This window comes from Aedes albopictus, chromosome 1, assembly GCF_035046485.1.
Source record: "Aedes albopictus strain Foshan chromosome 1, AalbF5, whole genome shotgun sequence".
NCBI lineage: Eukaryota > Metazoa > Arthropoda > Insecta > Diptera > Culicidae > Aedes > Aedes albopictus.
This window is the reverse complement of record NC_085136.1, coordinates 207,183,779-207,209,899: the sequence shown is the minus strand read 5'-3', so window position 1 is coordinate 207,209,899 and position 26,121 is coordinate 207,183,779. Positions and strand designations below refer to the sequence as shown.

Genomic DNA, 26,121 nt, shown 5'->3' with positions numbered 1-26,121 from the left:
GGTCGATGTGACCCTTTACAGTTTCGACAGAATGATCGTTCTTCGCATGGATTCCTTTCTTCGTGATTCATTCGTCAACATTGGAAACATAGCAGGGGATTTGGGTAATAGGGTTTTGTAGCTATACGCAATAACCCAACTTTGACAGTTTCAGGACAGATTGGCCGATTGAGCGTGAGGATGTGGGTGGTGGGTTCCTTGTTGCTCTTGAAAATTCTTCGTGCCGCAATTACTTCTTGCGGTTGTAGTTCCATGACAATCACATCCTCATCTTTCCGCATCAAGTCATAACTGAAAATCACACAGCGACTCGAGTTCAGTGTTGAGTGGAGCTTAACTTCAATTTCGGTACCGTCATACAGTTCGGTCATCTTAAGGTGAATATAGAACGAAGCCACAGCTTGAAATATCAAAAGCACAAATCTGAAGAACCAACCATCGCACCCAGCTGAAAAATTGATCGATTGGTCAGCCGCTGGTGGTGACCAATCGATCAACTTTTCGGTTCGATGCGATACTTGGTTCTTCAGATTTGTGCTTTTGAAAATTCAAGGTGTGGCTTCGTTCTATATTCACCTTAAGAAGTTTTTCTACCTGCGTAACTTTCCTCGTGCGAAGAACATAGCGGCTGCATTGTGCTTCACTTTTGGCAGACTCGAAAGGCCCAACAAGATCTTCGATGCTTTTGCCGATGATGAACGGCTCAACTGGAAGGCTGCATCCATCCTTCCCTGTCAGTAGTAAGGTGGTGACAGCTCCGAACTCATTCCTAGGATCAAAAGGGATCAAAGTAAGCAGGAAAGCTCCTGCCATTTCACCCGCCCGGGTCACCTCCACTAAAGGAGGCCATGGGACATCAGAACAAATCCAGATCAGATCGAAACCATACACGCATTAGAATAATTAGCCAGAGCAGTCCAATGTCGCGACCGTTCGTGTGACTAACATCTAGTTTGCCACGCCCTTACAGCGTCATTAACGGTACTAGAAGTGTCAAATAAATTTTGTTACCAAAAACAAAGAACCCTCTACATGATGGACACTTAAAAATAGTCAATTATTACAATTTAAGCTAATAAAATAATTGAATAGGAAAAGTGATTACAGCGCCATTGGAGTTCTAGTGTATTTCTATTATACACGCTTTTGAATGCCGCTTCAAGTGGCAACAGTCACCTGTTGCCTACCCCAAGTGCGGAGGGAGGGAAAATTGGATAAGAATACTAGCTCTATTTAGTCACTTTATTTCGATAACTTGCACAGATTTTCACTAACAGGTTCGTCACTTTTGCGTTGTGGTCTCTTGGCGGTCTATCAGTTTTATGGTAGTGGAGACACACGGTTAAGCACTACTTCGAGTTAATTTGAAAAAAAAAAGCCAGTGGAGGCGCACGGTTGCTTGCCGCAAAAGAAAATGCTACACGGTAAGAAATCTGCACTGTGATAGGGGTTGATTGGCATTTGAATTCGCACTACTGTTTAATCAGTTGATTACCAATTAAATATCATTCGAGAAAGAACATCCAGGGTTTCTTCAATTTTAATGGAACTTCACTTCAATTCGTTGTTGACAATGTTTTGATTTCAAAACAAGAATTTTAAAAAAGTGTTCACCGCACCCAGATCTGATACCAAGACCTTCAGATTCACTATCATCATCTTTGTTACCACTACACCATTCCCAAACTGTGCGCCGCCAAGCTTTCCCAGGTGCGCCGCAGGATTTTGGCTTTTGGACGGAACAAAAAAAAAACAAACTCTTTATTGCGGAACACCTTTAATTTTTTTATTAGTAAAGCTAGTGTCGCTCACAATTTTTTTTAATCTTTCCTGACTCTTTGATTGTTCCATAGGATTTCTGGTATTCTTTTTAAACATATCAATTGAAACCACATTTTTAAATTTCAAGTTTTTGAAATTGTTTTTGGAATGCTTAAGCTTCAGCTTAGCTTTTGATTTTACTATAACTTGTCCAAAGTTTTAATTTCAAGAACATTATTTACGTTTTTTTTTTTCGAAACAATTACAAGGTCTTCGGTACAGTTTAGCGGCATGCAGGTTTGCCGATCTGGTAGTGTGAAGAGCTAGCTTTGACCTTTTTGAACCGGACTGTTTCATCAGTACTGTCGCAACCTCGCTGAACTCGAATAAGTTTGTTATGCTCAGTATCATCAATGGGGTTATGGTCAGTCCAGGCCCAAAGGGTTAAGTTGAAATTTATGAAAATAAGTTCAATCACAGCCCATCTGGTAGGTCTTTACATTCTCTTCATGTGTCCCAGTTTGCCGAAATTTTCCAAAATAAATAAAAGTGTTGCTTTGCCATTTCCGCAAAAAAATGAAGCTTTGGCAAGTTTCGTGTAGTCATTTTTATTCAATAAGATTTCTTTAATTATTGCAAACGCTTTAGAATTTTTGGCGGAATTGTTGAAATTTGGCAGCTTGTTTTACTTGTACATCTGAGTTTCTTCTTATTTTCAAAACTTCTATGATGAAATCAACATGATTTTTGAAATCTTACAAATATTTAAACTATCTTTGAGAAATTAATTTTAAAAAATAGTTAGTTTTCCAAATAAGGAATTCTGAAAACATGATATTAGAGAAGTATTTTACGATTTTGTCTTGCACACTGCAAAGTGAAAGTTGCCTAAAATTAAAAAAATACTTTGGTGCGCCGCGAAACTTTTGGAAATGTCAAAGGGCGTTGCGATAGCAAAAAGTTTGGGAACCTCTGACTACACTACTTGACACCAGTTAGAGAGGCATGAATCGAAGCGAAACACTTTCTACAACCTGTTATCTATTTTTACCTTCATGCTTAAAATAGTCATTACCAAACCAACAACTCTTCACTTTGGATCGTACTGCTTTGTACAGTAGTCTGATTTTAAATGTGGCGAAAGAACAAAATTCCAGATCCGAAACGACCGATGGCTTTGGATGCTCAACGTGAACTGATGAAACTTTTATTAGGATTTTTAACGACCATCGAAACCTTCTCAAATCCAACCGACCCGGAACTATTGCTTGGGAATAGACTCTACTAAGCCCCGGCGGTTCCTCCGTGTTTATCGAGCATGTCTGATGCATATGATCAGCCATACTCTATCTGCAGCAGCCGGTTCGTGATGAACCGTTGAAGGCGCGTTAGAACGTTAAAAAGGTGATATTTTTCACTAAAGAACACTACATTACAATAATCAAAATGAAACACCTTCACTTTAATACCGTCAATCCCTGCGAACTTTGCCAGGATATAAGAGATAAAAGATCTAAAAACAATATCTAAAATTTACTGCTGGAACATCATCATCAGATCATATTTAGATCTTGTAAGATCTGATCAATAGCAGCAAGCTCTTCGTTTGATCTTGAAATATCAAATTTAAACATTGTTCAGATGTTCCAGGAACATTTTTCAGATATTATTTTCAGATCCTTCATCTCTTATACCAAACAAACCAATATCAAGTTTTGATCGTCAGTACTTCACCTCTACCCGGGAACGGTTCCATGTCTTTGATATTGATGCTGATCAGCCCCAACCGGAAAAACAATTCAAATAAATAGATCAGTACCGATCCCGCCTTTATTGGGGTGGATCTAACACAGAAACTACTCTTAATTCAAGCTTTGTATTGTTCAAAGTAGATGTTTGAGTCCGCCGAAACTCTAAAAATTATTATTTTTCGTGCTTGTGGGATAGGATGGTGGTTGATTCGGATGGGTCGGCATTATTTTGGTAGCGTTTACTGCAGCAATGCAGCAAATTTGGATTTAGAAGGAGTGATAGATAAACAGATACTAGCAGCTTAATCTATGACGGCGTTTCTTATATTCTGGCTAACTGATTAACGAGAATAGCAACAACAACGTAAAGAAATATTTCAGTGTATGCAAGCATTTGGTTGAATATAGGTTGCATGACCACCAGGAAGAGCGTGACTGACAAAATATATGCTTGTGGAACTCCGATTTCGCCATTATTTCCATTCTTTCAACGAGCAGAGGTTTCCAGGTTTCCATGTTGTGTCATAGGATTTCGATATGTCGAGGGACACAATTTCATCAAGATCTTCTTATTCTTGGCGTAACGTCCCAACAACTGGGGCAAAACCTATTTTTCAGGTTACTGTTCTATTTGTATTTGTATTTGCTTATATCATCTGACCTTTGTAGTCTTAATGAATGTAGTGGGATGGGGAAAAGCTTCCTTGAGCCAGCCACATTATGCCAAGAACAAGAAAGCGTAAAACCCCATATCTTTTCTCAAATGTAACAATAAATGAATCTTAAAAACTCGTCTCGTCAAACACTGAAACGACAAGCATGCTGAGTTGATACTTAATTAACTAGAACAGAACTTATTTAAAACCTAATATCTGGCAGTACGACGTTCAGCAAATCTCTTGGTGCGAGGACCGCTCGATGGACGTAATGGTGACGATGAACAACCGAGAAAAAACAACAGGTATAGCACAAGACAAAAACGGTAAATCTATTGGATAGATACTCACCCGCTCGGTTATCACTGAGTTCCGGATCATCCAGGTCATAGCAGAGTGCGGTTGCTCAGCAATCTTTGTTTGAAGGCTAAGGCAGTGGAGTTGAAATCAAAAAACTCGAAGACATCGTTGAAGCTTCTCAACATGAATCGTATGGGATCATGCAAACCGTACACGGTATTTCTGTGATCCATCCGTAGGTATTCGCGTTGTCTGAGGGTTCGTTCTAGAGCATAGACGTTTAGTTGAGACAGAATGACTGGAGATGCAGTCTCTCCTAGTAAAATCGCAGACAGACGTTCAAGTTTGACTCAGCAGCTTGTGTAAAAACATGGCCGCCACAAATTGCCAAGTGGCAATCAGCGAACAGATGGCGTTAGCAACGTTCATATTCAATCGCTGCCTCACATGCGCGTTGCGACCAACAACTGTCACCACGGTCGTCTTTCAGCCGGATGGCGGGAAAAGACCGCACGTGTTGCACGCTAATAATGATTCCACATAATTTGTGCAGAGTAAATGACTTTTATTTAATGTCTAAAATATTTTACACAAATTAGCGCAGGACTCCTTTAAACTATTTTACACAATATTTATTTAATTTTACATAGACTTGCTTGAATAAAACTGCATTTGGATGAACTTCTCTCGCATTGGAAAATCTTTGTGAATGTGACGCAAATACAGGAATGATTTTGACAGGGTTTGTTTTGATTTTATTTCTCGGTGGGTGGTGAATTGGGTGGTAAGTAAGCGGCAGGAAGCACGTGGTTTCTCAAACTGTCAACTGCACTGTGGCAATCGGTTGCCTAGGTGTCGCTAGTGAAAATTTACATAGAAAATTTCAATAAATTTGTTCGAGCTAGAACGTCTGTCTGCGGTAAAATCTTAGCGGCAAATACAGTTGGCGCCGTTTTTCTCCTGTGGCTTAGCCTCTGTATTCCCAAAAGGTTACAGCGATCTTCGTATCGAGGTAAGTTGAGCGGGTCACGCCATGGCAATCCATGTAGAGCGTATCTGATGAATTTCTTCTGAACTGCCTCAATTCTTCCTGAGAACTTCCACAGTTATTAACTGAGGGCTACGAGCCGAGACCAACGGCAACAACGGCGAACTTGGAAACTAGGTAGGGTATCGCGCCACTTGGACGGTAGCTTATATATGCGTCTGTTTTCCACTATAACTCAGTCAATTTTGAACCGATTGACTTGAAATTGTGTACATGGGTAGATACTATACCTATCTCACAACATTCCAAAAGTTGTGTCAATTGGTTCAAATTTGAGTTATAGTGGAAAACAGACGAATATAGAAGCCACCGCCCAAGTGGCGCGATTCCCTACGTGGAACCGCTGATTTCAAAACTTTATTAGGAACACCCGCATACTCGTCGATCTTCTGAAGGGCCGCGGATTCAACATCGTAGCACTGCAGGATGTGTGTAGGACAGAATTCATGGTTGCGAACATTTAAAGGTAATCATACCTTCTACCAGAGTTGCATCAACGCAAACTGGAAACAACTTTAAATGTGATGGTCGATACGCAGAGTGGCAATCGCCGAAATAATGTGCAGGTTTAGGATCAAGGTTCGATTCTTCAATTTCAGCATAATTAACGTGTACAGCCCACTCTCTGGAAGTACTGATGATGACAAGGATGCATTCTACGCGCGCGTAGCTCGAACCCGAGTGCGACCGATGCCAAAGTCACGACGTCAAGATCATCATAAGAGATCTGAGGTAGGTCAGGAGGAGGAGTTCAGCGTCCACCAGCTGACGAATGAAAACGGCCTACAACTCATCGATTTCGCCGCCTCCAAAAATATGGCCATACTTAGTACCTTTTTCCAACACAGCCTTCCCTATCGTTATACCTGGAAATCACCACAGCAGACGGAATCGAAAATCGTACACGTTCTGCTTGACAGACGACACTTCTCCGTCATTATCGACATCAGGACCTTTCGTGGCGCTAACATCGACTCCGATCACTGGTGATGGTTAAACTGCACCCAAAAACTTTCCGTCATCAACAATGTACGGTACCGGCGACCGCCATGGTACAACCTAGAGCGACTGAAGCAACAGGATGTCGCCTCCGCATACGCGAAATATCTCGAGGCAGCGTTGTCAGACGAGAGCGACCTATGCGGATATGCCCCTCTAGAGAAAATCCGAGGAAATCCGGCAGAATATGAAACATTACAAAAAAAAGCGGAAACAGCAGATCCACCTCCTTCGGGAGGGAAAGCGCCGCCAAAAAGAAGCGGAATGCGGATAAACGGAACAACTGTGCCGTTCCCAATAAACACGGAAGTTTTACCTGAAGCTCATCGCATATCGCAACGGCTCCGTACCGCGAGCCGAAATATGCAGGGATAAGGACGAGGATCTCTTGACGGACGGACGTGAGGTGATCGAAAGGTGGAAGCAGAGCTTCGATGTGCACCTTAATGACGTGGAGAACGTAGGCACGGGAGACCATGGCGACGGAGGAAACGACTACACCAGTGCAGACGAGGACAAAAATGATCCAACTCTAACAAGTTGGTCACATGTCTACACCGGTTGATAGTCAGGATCTAGAAAACAGAACAGCTGGGAGGAATGGAAGGGAAGGAATCTGCCCAATTCATAGGAAAAGTGACCATTTCAAATGTGAGAACTTCAAAGCGATCATCATTTTGGATGCTGCCTTCAAAGTGCTATACCAGATTACCGTCACCAAAAACGAATAAATTCGTAGAAAGTTATCAAGCCGGCTTAATCAACGGTCGGTCGACAACGGATCAGATCTTCCAACGCATCGACTTCAAAGCGGTATACAACAGTATCAACCACACTGAGCTATGGAAAATCATGGATGAAAACGGCTTTCCTGGGAAGCTGAATAGACTGATCGAATCAACGATGGCCGGTGTGCGTTGGGCGTGACCATGGTTGCCACGAACCTGGTATTGTGGCGTACTATTGATGATTAAGTCATATCTTAAATGTGATGTAGAGCAAATAAATGTATGAATGTAAGGAAACCGCTGAACATATTGAAAGATCATATTGACTTTTCCACTCATGGTGCAGCGTCCTATCTTCTCACATGGGATTTCGAAGAAACTCGTCAAATCAAATCTATTGTTTCAAGTTGTAATGTTTGTGCATTTACACATCACAAATGTATTTTTCAAATGAAACCATCTAACAAAACCAAACAAGAGTAAAGCTGGTAAAATCATATTTCACAGCTTGGATAGTTGTTGACTAATGCGTTGTTTCAGATGTTTCTGCGGCTATGCTCAAAGAATGCATCATTCCTACTTGTTTAACGCTACACGTCTCACGCGATTTCTAGTATTCATAAGCGTTGTTGGCGTACGGAATCGTACGATATTTCTTTTTGCTACGAAACTAAGCTGACTATTAGAAGTGTGTGCGCGACTATGATAGGTTTCAATCTTTGAAAATAATAAATTCCATTGGAACATAAATATGTTTGTGCTTGCATGACTAAACTCTAATAGTAACTCATTATGGTTGAGAATTTTCCGACAAAAGATACTGGCATTGGTTTGTCGAGATCGAAGAGGAAGTAAATGACGTAGTCACGTGTGCTACGCTACTAAGCTATATGACTTTTGTTTTACCTACAATTAAAAGCTCAAACTTGAAATGTGAAATAAATGCTTACTAGTCTATTGACTACTAATTGGATTGGTAAAATTGATTCACTATTTTTAATTCGCTAATACTATGTGCTTCTTCAGTTTTATGTTTCCTATTTGTTTTGTAAATCTATCTAAAATATTTTCAAATCACAGCTGAATTAAATTATTTTATATTATTATTTTCTTTGCGTTTGGAAAGTATATATTACATCATCGCATCTGAGACTTTTCTCTTTTTTTTCTAAGACACCTCAATTGGAAATTTTGTTTCACGATCCAATATGCTAAACTTTAAGACTTTTGTTAAATCTCTTTAAGTGATCAATACTAGTAAAATGTTTCACTATTAACATTTCGCACTAATCTCTTTTGCGTCAACAAGAGTTTGCTCATTTTAAACTTTACTACCTACGAATTATAGTGTTTTTTTTTAATTCGTTCTACTAATGTTACTCAGACGGAGATTTTTTTTAGATGAAGAGACGGAGACGCATTCGGTAATGACGAGGGTCAACAAACAACGAAGCAAATCGTTAAGCTGAGAGAATTTATCGAACAATGACCGACTCAGCCTCGCATCAATCCGCTGGCAAGTTTCTTCTTGTTAGACGCGCCGACCGTTGCGACGCGTTTAACCCCGTGTCAGTGACATTTCTTGCGCTGTTGCAGCTTCATTTTGGCCATGCTGAAGTTTCGATCCGGTGCTGTGCACACGGCCGTTCGATTGTTAACGAACTCATACGCATTGCGCAGTTCGTTCGGTTGTAGCTGGTGCTGCGAGATCATGCCCCGAAGGGAACAGAGATCCTTGATAGTGGAGTAGAAAAACAGAGGATGATGATAGCGGCGCAGTTTCGCCCGATCAGCCACGAGGCCAGTCAGATAGACGTCTTCCAGATGGAAGATTGGCGTCGTCAGCGACGTGCGATAGAGCAGTTTGGCTGCGTTCAAATTCATAAGATATGCCGTCCCAGATAAGTAATCCGGGTAGAATTCTTTATTGTACATATAATTTGGAGAATACCTACAAAAAACGGATCAGTTGTAATACTTGATTAGTAATGACAAAAACAAACGGATAAAAATTACTGAATTAACAATTTCAACTGAAAATGTATAAATTTTGTTTTTTTTTATTTTAAGAAAAGAGAGAGAAAACTCACAATGAGATGCTCGAAGGTTTTGCATAGATATTATTTACTTAGATTTATTCACATGGTCAATTATTTGCATTTTCGTACATTTTAAATTTGCCTGCCACACGATATACACAAGCAAAATTGTCATTAGCAGAAAAAGCTCTCAGTTAATAACTGCGAAAGTCCGCAGAACACTAAGCTGAGAAGCATGTTTGGTCCAGAGGGATGTTACGGCAAAAGATCTCTCGAAATGGGGGCAACAGAGAGAATAAGGAAGACAGTAACTAGACTCAATATGGCTTCTTTTCGTTGTGTAACTAATAATAGATTACCCACATGGGGCGCATTCACAGTTGATCAGCAGGAATGAGTAAAATCTTTCGAAAGGCATCTAAACTTGAATTTCTTGAAAAACTGTTCCCGAAAAAAATATTTGGTAGGCATAAAAGCGGTCATCATTATGCACTACCGCTACCAAATTTTTTTTTTCGAAAAAAGTATCCCGATGCGAGAAATTCGCCTTTATATTACTTCGCCATAAAATATTTTTGTAATTTACTCGCGAGTTTTTGCGCATAGAAGCTAGCGCCACATTAATTGATGCGGAGAGTAGAAAATCAGCCAAATTATTTAATTCATATTATATTATAGCTATGATATGATATGATATGATAGCTGTCACGTTAAATTACTTACCACTTACTACTAGTATCACCAATTGGTTTAGCTTCACAGAAAAGAAAACCCGTCAGCAAACGTTTCACCTCAGCCAGACGATTTTTTGAGGACCGAACATCGATTGTGTTTTTATCGTAGAATGGTATGGATGCCTTGTACACCGGTACCGTCCCTCCAAGTAGAACCTGCAGTAAATTCGGCACATTCACGAACGTATCGTCATCACATTTCATTATATACTTGACTGAAACGACACAGGAAAAGAAAAGATTCCACACGAGATCAAACGACTGGTTAATGTTCAATAAAGCGTATCTTATTATTTTGATATAAAAATGAAACATTAGATGCCCTTTTCTGCACATAGCCTCTCACCAACGCTGTAACAAAAAACAAATGCAAAATAAAATCAATAGCTCACAAATTTTCCTCCATTTGGATCATCCGCCACGATTTGCTCGGAGAAGGCGTTGAATGTCTCAACCAAGACATACTTATTTACATGGGGATTCTCGAACCATTCCTGCACCATATCGGTTACGTTGAATTCGATGAACCGACCAGGTCCCTTAGGCACCTGGCCCACGTAGCGACCCACTTCCTCAGTGATGCTGGGCTTGATCACTTTACTAATCGTAAAGTTTACCACATTTTCCGGCGAGTATGGATGATGCGTCCTAACCCAATCCTCTCCGTAAACGTAAACGTGCATCCGGGCAAAGAAATCATTACTGTAATCCCGTTCGTCTAACCGGAACTGTAGATATTCTTTGTTATCCTTCTGAAGTCGAGGTAAAGTTTCTGAAGATAACAAAAAACTGCATATAACCTTCGCTTGTCCTTCCTGCCAGAAGCCAAACCTTCGCACCCAGATCTCTCACGAAACACCTGTTGAGCTATAAAAGAAACCATATTCTGCCAGTCCCTCCCTCCCTTTTAATCCTTACCTCGTCCGTCACAGTTGTTGGTAACCCATTTCAGCATCATAATCGTCTTCAGCGTCAAATTGTTATAACTATCGACGAAACTTTCCTGGATAATGTCCCCATAGACTTCGCTCTCGTTGACGATCCGTGCCTGTAGCTCGTCCAATTCTGCCTCCCGAACATTGAAGGCAGGATCTACATCTCCCTCTGGGGGAAACAAACTTACGCTAGGAGCTTTCCGCTCCTCCGGATGACTTGGAACCTCTTGCCGTTGTGAACCATCGTCGGTCGTCGTTGTGTGATCCAACGATGGTGAATGCACTGGCTTACTACTTCTCTGGTGGAGATAGTCTGACTCTGACTGACCGAGAAGGAATACAACCTTCACATTGAAGTTTTGCTTTTCATACAGCGGAGGAACCGCCGTGGTAGAGGTGGTTACAATTGATGCAGTTGAACTAATTGAGTGTATTTGACTAGATTGGCCTGTGATTTGTTGATCGGTTTGTCTCCGTGTTCTAAAAGATTCGGTTTTGGGCTGTAACAACAGGAAAATAATAGATTATTCGGAAAATATTTCCTAACGAAAACATTAATATTGATATCACTCCCGTTTTTGTTGAAATGTTATTGAACGTTTTACCAAAAACTATATTCTAACATACATTATGATAACACAATCAATAAGTTTAATTATTGGAAAAGGTTACCTCGGAGTAGCTTCGGAATTGAACTCATCAAGATGATTGTTCAATTTCTCACACATATTGGGCTTGAACTTGCTGTACTCCAGTATCGCTAGAACAGCTACACTCGCATATAAAGAACCAACTTTAACATAATTATGTTGTCTTATGGAACACTAATCCATCAGACTTGAAATTTGGGTTTTTCACTTCAAGTTTACCAAAAGGTAAATAGTTTTGCGTTTTGGATTATTTTGTTAATTATTATTAAAATGACTATATATTGCTATCTAGAAGTGTCACTTCAGTGAAATAATCTTCAGATTTATTGGAACGAATAAGATTTGTTACTGTAAGCTCAATCCTCTGTTCTATAGACTGGGATAATCTTTAGCATGGATGTTCCCAAGAAAGCTGATAAGGTGCCTTTACTACCTACATTGACTAATCCAATCGTGATGAAACTGAAAACGAAGAAGAGGCGTGCTCTAACATCATACACAAAATATCGATCTATCCGTAACAAACATCGTTATGACTCGGTTATCAACAGCCATGAACGCCTGAACAAAAAGCTCTACATTGCCCACCAAATCCAGGTTACATTGAAATCGAATCCCGAGGGCTTTTGACAGCATTGTACATAAGCAGCGTCAGGAGTCAGGTCTCTCTTCTACCATGACTAACAGTAATTTAAAGGCGTCTTCATTCAAAGGCATAGCTGAGTTATTCCGTTCACAGTTCCGTAGTGTATTTGTCGAAGAGCAGCTTTCCAAAGATTATCAAATGCTCGGATTATGTCTGCAAGGAACAACAAGAATTCACACCGAAAAGATCAGCGGCTTGTCTCATCGGATTTGACGGATTGCTTCTTCGGATTTTCGGTAATTTCTTCAATTACCATCAAACAATCTTTCAGAAGCTCTCTCAAGAACCCCATAGGGAATTTCCACGGATTCCTTTGAGGATTCCTCCGTAAAATTATTGGTAATTCTTCGGAAAATTCCTTTAGGGACCCAGGTTGGAGCTAGATAATAAAGAAAAACGGCATTACATTTTTTTTTAAATCGATAAACATAACACATTATAACAATTGCCTCCGGCTCCAGGAGGTCAGACCAGTTACCGAGCGACGCTTGCTAACTGGACTATCGTCAAAGCCCAGCGGAAGCTGTATTCAGAGAAAAAATAAGGCAACATACATTTATATGGAGAGTTGTTGATTTCGACTTCAGGACATTCTGAGGATTCTACAAAACTCAACATACACAACAGATGTAACACTTTATGAAGCATTCACGCAGAGATGCTGGCACTTCGAAAAGCCGTAAAAATTGTTGCAGATAGGCCAGAGACCGAAAAGCTTTAGCAGCCTAAAGTTTCTCTCCAGTATTGAAATCCCTTCCTACTATCCTGCCTAAAGTTTCTCTCCAGTATTGAAATCCCTTCCTACTATCCTGCGTTGTGCCGGCTGTTCGGGCTCGAAAGAAGTTGATCATCAATATTAATTTCTATTCCCGATCAGCCTAGATAGCCGTGTAGTGGCGGTAGCAGTTCCTTCAACTGGCTAAGAATATCACTACGGATTGTCTGATCCGGTGGTAAGAGTCCACCAAACAGGCGATCCCTAATTCATGGTGTCATGCGGCTTAATGCGTACCGTGCCTAAGAATGGATGGTTAGGGGGGTCTAATAAAAACCTAACCGCTAACGGTGCCTGTGGAGTACCAGGGCACCCTCCACAGTATTTTGCCCTTACTGTGTTAAACGGAGCAATGACGCAGTGGACCTTATTTTTCTCCTGTAAATAGTAAAAAAAAATGAGTACCTTGAAAATTATCCAAACAAATCTTCACCACGCGAAGGGTGCTTCAGCTGTGCTCAGCAGAAGATTTATTAGAGAACAGTTAGACGTGGGCTTAATTCAAGAGCCCTGGGTAAATAATGGAAGGGTAATGGGTTGCTCTTCGCAGAATTGTAGGATTTTGTACGACGAAAGTCAGTCTAATCCAAGAACAGCCATTTTAGTAAGTAGGAGAACAAAATTTGTCCCAATTACTGAGTTTATTACTAGAGACATTGTTGCGATTAAAATGGAGGTCCCAACAATCCAGGGAAAAACTGAGGTATGCATTGCTTCTGCATATTTTCCGGGAGACGTTGATGATGTGCCTCCATCTTTGGTCGTAAGTTTTGTTAATTATTGCAAAAAAAATAAACGCCCAATTTGTAATAGGGTGCGATGCAAATGCCCACCATACTATATGGAGCAGTACAGATATTAATAAAAGAGGTGAGGATCTCCTGAATTACATTTCGTCTAATAACATAGACATTTGCAATAAAGGGAATTCTCCAACTTTTGTTAAGGCTCAAGCATCCGTCATTATTTTTCGGAAAATAAAAAGCAGTTTTCTCGCTGCAAACCAAAACAAGGATCATGAAAATATATTCACTGCATTATATTCATCATGTGGAGTACAGTGAATATATTTTCATAGCAAAAACTTTTGTTTTGAACGAAAAAACTGCTTTCAAATGTTTGATGATGACGATGATTTCAATGACGAAAAGTTCAACGTTAATACTATTCGACAGGAAGTTTTAGATCTTACGCTTTGTAGCTATCTGCTATCAGATAAGATCGCAAACTGGCATGTTTCTGATGAGGAATCATTTTCAGATCACAAACATATCAGGTTCGATTATAAAGCCGCATCAAATTTAATTGAAAGCTATAGAAACCCAAAGAAAACTAATTGGGACCTCTACAGCTTTTATTTAATGAATGGAAATTCATATAAGGGTGAGCAGATCTTGTCTGTTTCACAGTTGGAAAATGCCTCTGATGAGATTATTGATAAAATGATTTCATCATATCATGCTAGTTGCCCAATCCGACAGAGTTCATCCAACAGGGATGTCCCTTGGTGGAATGATAAGCTGGCAGATCTGAGGAAGAAATCAAGACGGTTGTTCAATAGAGCAAAAGTTACATCTGATTGGGTTCAGTATAAACAAGCCCTTACAGAATACAACAGAGAATTGAGACTAGCCAAACGCAAGGACTGGAGACGGGTATGTGAAGACATCAATAACGCTCCTATGGCTGCAAGGCTTCATGAAGTCCTTTCGAAAGACCATTCAAATGGTCTTGGAAGTCTTAAAAAGGAAGATGGCAGTTTTACTGTTGATTCTTCTGAAACATCCCAGGATCGATTCCTTATTCGGATGAAGAACAGGACTCGGATAAGGCAAGACATGCGTGGTCGACCAATGCCTATCAAAAAGCTTGGGAAATCTTCACACCGTCGAGGGTCGAATGGGCATTGAGTTCTTTTCAACCTTTCAAATCTGCCGGGAAAGATGGAATTTTCCCAGCTTTACTTCAACATGGAAAAGAGGCGATTTGTCCGCTCTTAACCGAAATATTCAGAGCCAGTATTACTTTAGCTTACATACCTAAGGCATGGCGGAAGGTTCGTGTTGTTTTTATCCCAAAAGCTGGCAAGCGGGACAAAACAACTCCAAAAGCCTTCAGACCCATAAGCCTTTCTTGTGTTCTGTTAAAGACCATGGAGAAAATAGTGGATGACTTTGTCAAGTCTACCAGCTTAGTAGAAATGCCTCTAAGCAAGTTTCAATTTGCTTATCAAACAGGCAAATCTACTATAACAGCGCTACAGTCGCTAGTCGGCAAAATTGAGAAATCGTTTCAAGCCAAGGAAATAGCCGTGGTTGCTTTTCTCGACATTGAAGGAGCATTCGATAACGCATCCTACAGCTCAATGCGTTCTGCAATGGAAGCAAGGGGCTTGGATAAATGCATTATTGAATGGATAATATCGATGCTTAGAGAACGAGAGATCTCTTCCGTTCTTGGAGGTGCGCAACTAAGAGTAAGATCTGTGAAGGGCTGTCCTCAAGGAGGAGTACTATTGCCCTTATTGTGGTCTCCGGTAGTGGACGAACTCCTTAAAAAACTCATCAATCAATTCTTTGAGGTTATTGGATACGCAGATGATGTAGCTATTCTGATACGTGGAAAATATGACGACACGATATCTAGCCGGCTACAATCTGCGTTGAATGTTACTATCAAATGGTGCCGAGAGGAGGGATTAAACGTAAACCCTTCAAAAACTGTAATTGTACCTTTTACTAGAAGGTTAAAAATAAATCTTACTGGACCTTCTTTAGATGGAGTTCAAATTCAGTTCTCAGAAGAAGTTAAACATCTTGGGGTAACTTTGGACAAAAGACTGAATTGGAATTCTCATTCAAACAATGTTTTAACCAAGGGTACCAATGCCCTTTGGGTTTGCAGCAAAGCCTTAGGAAAAACCTGGGGTCTTAGACCTAACATGATTCACTGGATCTATGCTGCAATAGTCCGGCCTAAGATTACTTATGCTTCACTTGTTTGGTGGCCCAAACCAAATGAGGTAACCTGTCAAAAGAAGCTAAGTAAGTTACAAAGACTTGCATGTATATCTATGACAGGAGCAATGAAAAGCACTCCATCAGTTGCTTTGGATGCCCTTCTTAATTTACTGCCATTGCATCAATTTGTTAAACTACAAGCGGCAAAAAGTGCTCTGCAGTTTATACGTTACAATAAAGTCCTAGACGGGGATCTTGCTGGACATTTGAGGATCATCAAAGACTTCAAATTAAACATGGACATAAAAACAGTAGAAGATTGGATGATAACGAAGACCAACTATGATGTTCCCTTCAAAGTGGTGAAACCATGTCGCTATGTTTGGGATGCTGGTGGGCCAAGTTTACGTCCAGGTTCTATTGTATTTTATACTGATGGGTCCAAGATAGGAGAAAATACTGGAGCTGGTGTTTTTGGCCCCGGTATCAGTAAGGCTATACCAATGGGATGCAGTCCCACTGTATTTCAAGCGGAAGTTCAAGCCATTCTAGAGTGTGCCAACATTTGTCTGAAAAGAAATTATAGGTTTGCCAAGATCTGTATTTTTTCGGACAGTCAGGCGGCTCTAAATGCGCTAAAAGCTTTCACGTGTCAATCAAAGCTAGTGTGGGAATGCATTATTTCTCTGAAGCAATTGGCCAGTAGGAACGAGGTAACTTTATACTGGGTGCCCGGTCATTGTGGAATTCTGGGAAATGAAAACGCCGACAATTTAGCTAGACAGGGTGCGGCATCAAGCTTTGTAGGCCCTGAACCTTTCTGTGGAGTTCCTGAGTGTGCTCTTCGGATGAAACTAAAAACTTGGGAAATGTCCACGGTAGAATCTAATTGGAATGCCACGGATACATCCAAGCAAGCAAAAAGGTTCATAAAACCCAGTGCAGAAAAAGCCAGGTCCATACTGAATCTAAACAAAAGAGATCTCAGGGTAATTACTGGTCTGATGACTGGCCACTGCCCGAGTAAATATCATCTAAGTAAGATTGGAAAAATCCAATCCTCCGAGTGTCGTTTCTGTCAAACGGAAAACGAAACTGCCGAACATTTACTCTGCAACTGCGGAGTGCTGTACCATCACAGATTGGCGATATTTGGTAAAGGGTTTCTAGAGCCCTTGGAAATTTGGAGAAGTAATCCCAACAGGGTAATAAACTTTATAAAACGAGTTGTGCCTAGTTGGGATCAGGTGTTACATCAACCATTGTCCATCACAGCTCAATTGTGACAGGATACTTGACTAGCACCAAATTAAATATGGGTCATACCACAATATTCCTAAATAATGGACGCAGTGGTTAAAAGGCTCTACAGATGAGGGAAAAATCCTGCGTTGTGGTTTGGAAAAAGGGTCAAATATTATGTTTTTTTTGGGCACTGCTGTGGTCGTTGCAGCGAAAAAAGCTTGCCAATCGGATGGGGTAGATTACACTACAGTTTCACTTGTCTGTCTGGACATTGCATACAAAACGCGCACCAGATCTATCAACTGACAATCAGCGTGGAATGTGGACACTAAAGGCAGATTTCGTCACAACATAATCTCAACTGTTTCAACACAAGCTTGGTTCAATGACTCGGGTTTCTCGCGGAGAGAAATCGTGTTACTATCAAAGCTAATATGCAGTTACTCCAGATTACCATCAAGTCTCAAGCGGTATAACAGCGTTGAGGATGATATTTGTCCTTGTGGAGAGGCACAGCTTCATCTGATCTTCTCTTCGACTGCAATATCTACGAAAATTGGAGACGTAGCATTTGGGTTGAGATCATCAGCGAAAGAGCATTTCCAGACTTGCAAATAATCTTTGAGAAAAATTAAGTTACTAAAACTTTAGCAAATTTCTTTACCATTAGTAATATTCATATGAAACGTATTTTCCGATCAAACATGGCCAAACAATGAAAACAAGAGACCACAAATAAAGTTTAATAAAGCAAATGTTTCCGCCACCTTTACACTTCCTGATCCAGTTGTCCATCGTAATAAAAGTGTCCACGTGCTTCAAAATGATCGTGTTCTCATGATCATAGAGACTACAGATAAAAATATAGTTGCAAAGTTTTGAGGGAAAAAGTAATAGGCTTCTAATTAATATAATGGATAATGGAATGAACTGTTCAAAATTAAAACTACCACGCGCTTCCTTTGCATCCATTATTGCTATTGTAAATGGATTATATTAGATAAGATGGAGTCGCGTGGTGTTTCATCACAAGTCGATGCCAAAAATGCCAACGGGCGTTTAGCCCATTACCATTTCCCAACACCTAAAACGCAGCACTTTTATAATTGTTAAAAACTTGTTCGAAGTCTACTACAATATGTTTTCATGTAATTCCATCATTTACGCAAATCAAGTGCATGTCAGTAATTTTTGATCAATATTTAATTTTTTGCACGGGAAGACATTCAACTAAACTCTTACTTACCACTACCGGTTGTTCGCTCAACTGTTGCGTCTCTGGTTGATGGTCATCGTCCGTTGTTGGGAACGGATCCTCACTCACAGCCTTCTTCATATAATCCTGCTGATGCTTAAACGGACGTGGTCCCAAATATTCGCCCTTCAAACGGGCATGCATTCGCACAAACTGGGCATAGTTGAACTCACTTACGTTGCCCCAGGTTTCCCGAATCGTTTGCCGTGCTTCGAAGTTCTTTGCCGACGAACAGACCACGATCAGTAGGAAAACTTTTTCATTTTCACTCCCATCACCGGTTCGCTCCTCCGTTGTGCAGATATTCAACGGATCAATTATGGTAGTATTCTCCGCCGGTAGCACATAGTTGACCGTTAATCTCGATGTATTTACACTCCAACCCGCGATCGTTCCTGTAAAGAGGAACAGCAAGATTTAATGAATAATAGTCACATTTCTACATTATTTTTAATTATAATTGTTGGTAGTTCAAATAAAATATCTTCACAAAACAGGAAAGCACTCCCGATCTTCATTCGCGATTGAATGCACACTTTATATTGCCCAAAAAATGGGTCTCCCGAAAGACGACCATCCAAATTCGATCGTTGTCCGACTCGCACTAAATTAGCACACCAATCAAATCTACCCCTCGAGTCAGGATCGCGGATCGACGAACAGTGTCAACACTCTGGAGAAAGAACACAAATGATGCAGTGGAAAATTTTTTATCTCTCGGTACGATCTTGTCCACCCATCGATTGGGTGCGGATGGAAACAATCTCCGCGCACCACACCACCCGCGTAGACTCGATGTGTCGGTGGGGAACCCGAACCGACACAACTCAATTGATCTGGCGGCCGACATTGATGCGCCAACAAGCGCGAGGTGACGGTCATCATCTTTGTCGTCGTCATTTTCTCGCAGATAATGGCGCAGCTGCATTCTTATGCGCTTTCCAATCAATGCTTTATTTAAATAGAAGCTGTGGCCTCCACGTTTTTCTAGTTAAGCACTGACGGGATAACCAGAACAGGCAGAAGAGAAACACAAAACAAACGACAATAAATGCGCGACTTTGTCCCATCGCTGTGCAGATTGTGAAAAAATCTCGAACATGTTTGTCACTCACAGAATTGAAATTGTTGTGAGGTTTTCTACTCGCAAATGAATAAAAAACCAAAAATGTCTGATAAATTCAAAAATCGTAATAAAGAAATCGAAAAATCACTTCACGTGTGACCATAGTTACAACAAATTCACATGGATACTAGAACTGGAACTGAATTTACGAACTTTCATATTGTGTTTGAAACTACATTTTGCTTCAACTTTAGTTCATTTCAAAGTGGCATGACCACTACTCAGAATTACTACACGCTACTCTGCCGGAATCAGATCTACCGTCAGTCGTAGTCCAACTCTCTGCATTCCGCAGTAGAGGAAACGATATTTGCCAATGTAAGACTACCAATGAGCCTCGAAAACTCGCGTAGCTCCTCTAAAGTTCCTCTCCATCCCCCAGCTTGATCTACAGAATGTTGTATTAGGAGCTCGTCTCGCGGATTGCAACATCGCTCACCACGTCTTCTGGACCGATTCCCGCAAATGGAGGTGGCTGCTAGCCAAAACGAACGTTTCGGATGAAGGAATGAAGTGGCCAAGGTTGCCAGACTTTGAGCCTAGTTATCACTGGTTTCGTGCTCCTGATATTCAGAGTCAGCCTGCAAACGAACCGATGATAGCTAGGAGCAAAATGCAACTATGGAGGAGATCCGCAGTATTTTATGGACTATTCAATCAGCGCTACATTGGTGAATTTTGAACGGTTTTCAAAATAAAAACGTGCGACCAAAATTGGTCGCAAATCTTCATCGTTTGTCAGTAACCTTTGGAAGCGGATCAAGAAGCTGACATTAAATATGGGCCCGCTGCTGATCCAGAAAGCACTGAAGTAAGCAAAGAACATTATCTATTGGGTGATTCAGTAGCAAGCATTTCCGAAGGAAATCCAATTGATGCGCAACAGGTTTCCGCAATCAAATCCATGGAAGCGTATCTTGCCGAGAAACAGACAGATACAAGCTCATTAATCAACAAGGTGTTTTACGAATGCGAGGCCGGATCGACGCTTGGGTCTTGATGAATCCATCAAGAATCCATTCTTACTGCCGAGTAAGAACTTCGTGACGCAGTTGATCGCGGACTTCCATGCGACGTACCGCTATCAAAGCCACCAAACAGCTTTAAACCAGATTCGGTTGAAATACAACATTCCTCGTCTTCGCACAAAATTCCACCGTGTTCCCAGAAATTGTCAGCGTTGAAAATGCCGTCGAGCAAACCCACAGCCTCCAGCCGGGAGCAGGCCATTAGGCCGAAAGGATCGTTAGGCCGAATGGGTTGTTAGGTCGAATAGGTTGTCATTATATTTGTATACTGATTTTATCGATATATACATACATATTGCACAAAACGTAATGAACAAGAGAATAGTCGACATCGTTAGGGAATTGTATGGGAAAATCAATTTGGTAGGTGAAGTAGAAATGACGTATAATAAAGCATCTCGAAAAAGATTATAAAAAATTATGATGAATGGGCACAATCACAGCTATCGATAGTATAAATAAGTTCAATCCAGAACGATCAGTCATCAAGACGAACTAGGCTTTGGAATCTCGATATTTTACTAGAATGTTGGAGTGCATTCTGAGATGTCAGGACGTTTGCATCTCAGTCACTGCCTCGCATTATGATGAGGAAGTGACAAGCACCAAGAAATGGTCCGGTGGCACTTGTATTACTGTGAAGATTGATCCAGAGTAATGAAAACAGCATTGCATTGAGCACGTTTGGGTCACTTTGAACATGACGCAATGACGAACTATTGCTATTGGAGCAGTGTATGTCTCACCAGATACCCAGCCAACACACGATCGCATATGTTGTTGAATAGGATGCTAAAATGGAGGCGATATGCGTACACTTCACACGTGGTCAAATGGAAGCATGCACGCATATGGCCTCCACTTTAGCATCCTATTCTACATCATATGCGGCTTTGTGTTGGCTGGGTAAAGCGTCGGATGTACTAACGACAAATCGTTAGATCGCCAGCATGGAATCTCTTCTCTCGGACACACCGCAGTTGCTGTGTTTCGTGCATAGAACTGAAACAATTTGAGACTTAGACGTAACTCTCGACTCAGGTCTAACGTTCAGAAATCACCACGAAGAGATCATCAACAAGACTCGCCGTCAATTTGGGTTTGTCAGCAAACTGAATAAGGAGTTCAGAGATCCGTACACGCTCAAACCTTTGTACGTAAGTCTCGTTCGACCACTTCAATAAACCACGGTAATAGTATAGAATCCCTATCACAGTACTGTGGCCTCTCGAATTGAGTCTGTTCAAAAATGATTCGACAGATTTGCACTGTGTAACTTGCCGTGGAATGATCCGCTGAATCTGCAACCGTATGAGAGTCGGTATCAACTAGTTTGGCTGAATACGTCGATGCAAAGAAGAAAACCAGCTAATCTTCTTTAGCTGGAATTGATGCGCCAAACTTGCTGGTGCTGGTTAACGTTAAAGTTCCTGGCTATGCTATTCGCCGACTCGAATTCCTTAGGCTGCCATTCAGACAGTGGGATTGTACTTCTCAAGAGCAAATACGAATTCATATATTTTATTTATTTAGATACATCAGTCCGATGAAATAAACAACAACAACAATCATATTAATAATCTAAAATGCCAGAACGGCTCAGTTTATTAATCATCGGTATCGAATAACCTACCTACCGGGCAATTTTCGATAGTTTACTGGAAAAGATGTACAATTTTACTACAGATAAATACCTAAAAAATGACAAATATGTGTTTAAACGTGCTCTATCTAGTTACGTGTCCTATTACATTGTATTTCGTATGCTTCAACTACGCGGAATAATGTCCCAGTCACATTCCGACAATCGTCTTGAACAACTAATAATTTATTCTAGCCTGCACTGACGGCAGCTGCATCGCTATCAAAGTGACAACGTAGGCCCCCGATGACAACAATGTCTGCAACCGGTCAATAGATACAACGTGGCAACCTCAGCAAACAGCTCGCATCACCAATCCGGCGCGACGTCAGCCGCTAAGTGATCTCCCGCCTCGGCACCGGCATCTGCCAGGGTACTGCGCGCAGAAAAGAAAGGTGTCAAATGGCAAAAATCAGAGTGTGCGAATGCGATCAATAAAATTAAAGAAAAGTTCGCTTAAATTGATGCCAATCAACAACCTAACCTTTAGCACACTTAACCGCCCGTGGACCACATGTGAACGTTTGGTACACATCCATCGGGTATATCAATGGCCTCTTCCAACCCAAGTGCTGAAGTTACGATGGCGACAAAATGATCAAAAGCTGGACCCTCGCGCGTGGGGAAATTGAATTGCGTTTAAATGATAGCTATTAAAACATAGAACTTGATGGTGATTTATTTTCGTCGCTTTTTCAATGAACGTTTCATGTTTCCTAGAGACATATGCAAATATTTTCGGCAAATATTGATAGAGTTATGACGCACTCAGCATACAGAGAACCACGCACTTACGCACCATTTCCAGAAAGGTCAGTTTTCGGGTGCGTAGAGAATAACCATAACCTCAGTCATCACTCGGTAGGCATGGCTCTCTGATGGATTGCTCGATATATAGATTCATTCACAAAAAGGCCATCAATCGGGTTTCAATGGTTGGCCAAAATACATTAGGCCTCCCTCCAAATCAACTGAATGAATACTTGTACATATGTACATATAGATGGAATCTATAATGCCGGTTCTATGGTTTAATGTGTAAAAAGCAGGGCCGCATATAAGAGGGCAGCGTTCATGATCGGGTCTCAATATTTTGATACATATTTCCTGTAATCAAGAAAATAAAATCAAGGGACAAAGCCCTTACAACATTTCGGCAGATGGAACCCACATTTCTGATTCCGGCCCTGAGTATAGACTCTATTCTTAGAAAGTTCAATTGATTTTCTATTTCTAACTGCCGTCATATGAACATTGTCATCACATAGAAAGTATTGTTATAAATGTAGCGACGTTGCGCCACTCTTTTTATAGAACTAATGATTGTCTAGTAATATAAGATATTTTAGCCAATAGTTGACCCTTAACCAATAATGGATCCCCTGCAAGTATTGTCAAATTTCATGTTTCTATTAATGAACTTCCACCGGGAGACGAAGCAATGGCTCATGTTCCTTGGCAGTGCAGTAGAATTACACTGGAAAGCAAGAGTTCAATTATTTAAACAAATTTGTAAATGTAAAGACGTCAGGTGGACCACTGTTGGCTAAATCTGATTGTCACCTAAGCTGCGGCAACCAGTGCTGAAAATGTCATTTCGACATATCTAAATTCAACCACATCCAGCTCAATTTAGAAGCTCAACCTGAGAATATGGTATACGAAAAACTTGTACGGCTAGACCAGTTCTACAAGAAAGCTACGGAAAACCTGTTCTTTTTTGAATATTTAATGTAAATGTCACGGACTACTGGCACAAATTTCCCAAATGGAGCAGAACGTGCCTCTGGAGCCGACCTACTGATACCTGATACCACGGACTACCTTCGAAAAATGCCAATTGATATTCACCATGAATATCAATGGCATTTTTTGAAGGTAGTCCCTGACATTCATCTTAAGGCTCAAGCATTCGTCATAATTTTTCGAACATTAAAAAGCAGTTTTATCGCTCTAAATCAAAACAATGGCCATGAAAATGTATTCACTGTATTCCATTCCTCATGAGAAATGCAGTGAATACATTTTCGATGCAATCATTTTAAATTTGAACGAAAAAACTGCTTTCAAATGTTTGATGATGACGATGATTTCAATGACGAATTGTTCCATGTTAAACAATCGAAAAAGATCGGGTTTTCCATGACTTCCTTGTAGACTGGTCTAGCCGCACAAGTTTTTCATATAACGTGGATACACAGTTATGGATCACACACGTTTACGGATCAATTCGATGTTTACGGTCAAATGTCGCCGTATGACATAACATAGCATAGTCTTCATAGCATAAACACTTTACTATGCAACGCTATTGTTAACACCAGCAACCTAGTGGTAGCATCGGAGCAGTCCATGGCAACCAAGCGACAGTTAGCAACCAAACAAGCAACTGTGAAAATTCATTCCTCTGATTGCATTCCATTACTAGCTCTCGTACAGAACACTCATAATAAGTTTAAATAAAGATTGTTTGAAATATAACACTTTTGGCGACGGATTTTCAATTCACAGGTCTCAATCGCTTCCTTAGGATCCCAGCTAACTCCCAATATGCGGGTTGTGACCTTGCAGTCAGCCAAAACCTTAACCTCCAAACTTTTGTGGGGGTTTGTGCTTGAAAATCGGATAAATCTATGAACAAAATTGCAAAATCCGTATGTCATGAAATTGTTTTCGTAAACCAGCACGTATTTTCAATTCACAGGTCTCAATCGCTTCCTTAGGGTCCCAGCTAACTCCCAATATGCGGGTTGTGACCTTGCAGTCAGCCAAAACCTTAACCTCCAAACTTTTGTGGGGGTTTGTGCTTGAAAATCTGATAAATCTATGAACAAAATTGCAAAATCCGTATTTCATAAAATTTTTAGTAAACCAACACAGATTTTCAATTTATTAGGGTCAATCGCTTTCTCAGGGTTCCTGCTAACTTTCAAGTTGCGGGTTGTGACTTTTTTCCGCCAAAAACCTGAGCCTTTTCAGGTTTTCATCATTTCTGTAGTTAGCCTGTCAGTGTCTAAGAAAAAAAATGTTTTTCTTCTAAAATCTGGTAATATTTATGGTAAATGTTTATATGTTTTCGGATTGGAAATCGTCTGGGCTATCGATTGGCGTACTCGGTTTTGCTCCATAATGCCCCAAATAGTTAGCCTCCAACGATTTGTAGTAAGCCTCCAAAAACCCTACAACAGCAAATTGTTTTTGGAGGCCAAATGGAGGCTAACTAGGGGTAGGCGGGGCATAATGAGCAGCCTAAGCATTTTGCCACTAAATCCAGTAAAATAAGTGCAACCATTGTGTAATTTTAACGTTCAATCCTCAATTGTACCTTAACTGACAAAAGCTAATCGTTGAAATTCCGAATAAAGTTATAAATGTTGTAAAATTTTACGTTTTTAAAAACGTATAAAATCACGAGTTGCGTTTTGAGGGTGGGGCATAGTGAGCACCCTAGGTGGGGCAGGATGATCAATACCAGTTCTGTACACAATCAAATGCTAATTGACTATTCTTGTTAATGATAAAGCATACCGTCAACAATCAATGAAATTTTGAAGGGATTATGGGGTTTAATTTGTAGGGAACTGTGGGGTTTCAAGGAGTCTTCTATTGAAGAATTTTTAAACGGTGATAATATACAGATACTGAAATTTTCAAGCTAATAAATTGAAAGTTACAGACAAAACCTTACAATATGCATCAAAACAGAGAAAACCATAATGTGAGTGACGTTTCACCAAATCTTAATGAAGCAAACCTTTGATTGTGGGTGTAGCTTTAAGCTAAAATGAGAATATATTTTAATAAATTCATTGCCGTCATGTCATATGTTTCTTACATTTTTGG

General features: G+C 40.5%; 1 protein-coding gene across 1 annotated transcript in view; it reads right to left on the bottom strand.

Moving 5' to 3' along the window:
- Nucleotides 1-7,650: 7,650 nt before the first annotated feature.
- LOC109430277 (uncharacterized) overlaps nt 7,651-26,121 on the bottom strand; it is a 45,485-nt gene continuing 27,014 nt past the window's right edge. The window contains exons 3-6 of the mRNA XM_062846163.1: nt 18,474-18,877; nt 10,935-11,451; nt 10,006-10,231; nt 7,651-9,194 (exon numbers count right to left, since the gene is read on the bottom strand). Coding sequence (XP_062702147.1) covers nt 8,813-9,194; nt 10,006-10,231; nt 10,935-11,451; nt 18,474-18,877 — 1,529 coding nt within the window. The 3' untranslated portion in view covers nt 7,651-8,812. The remainder of the gene's footprint in view (nt 9,195-10,005; nt 10,232-10,934; nt 11,452-18,473; nt 18,878-26,121) is intronic.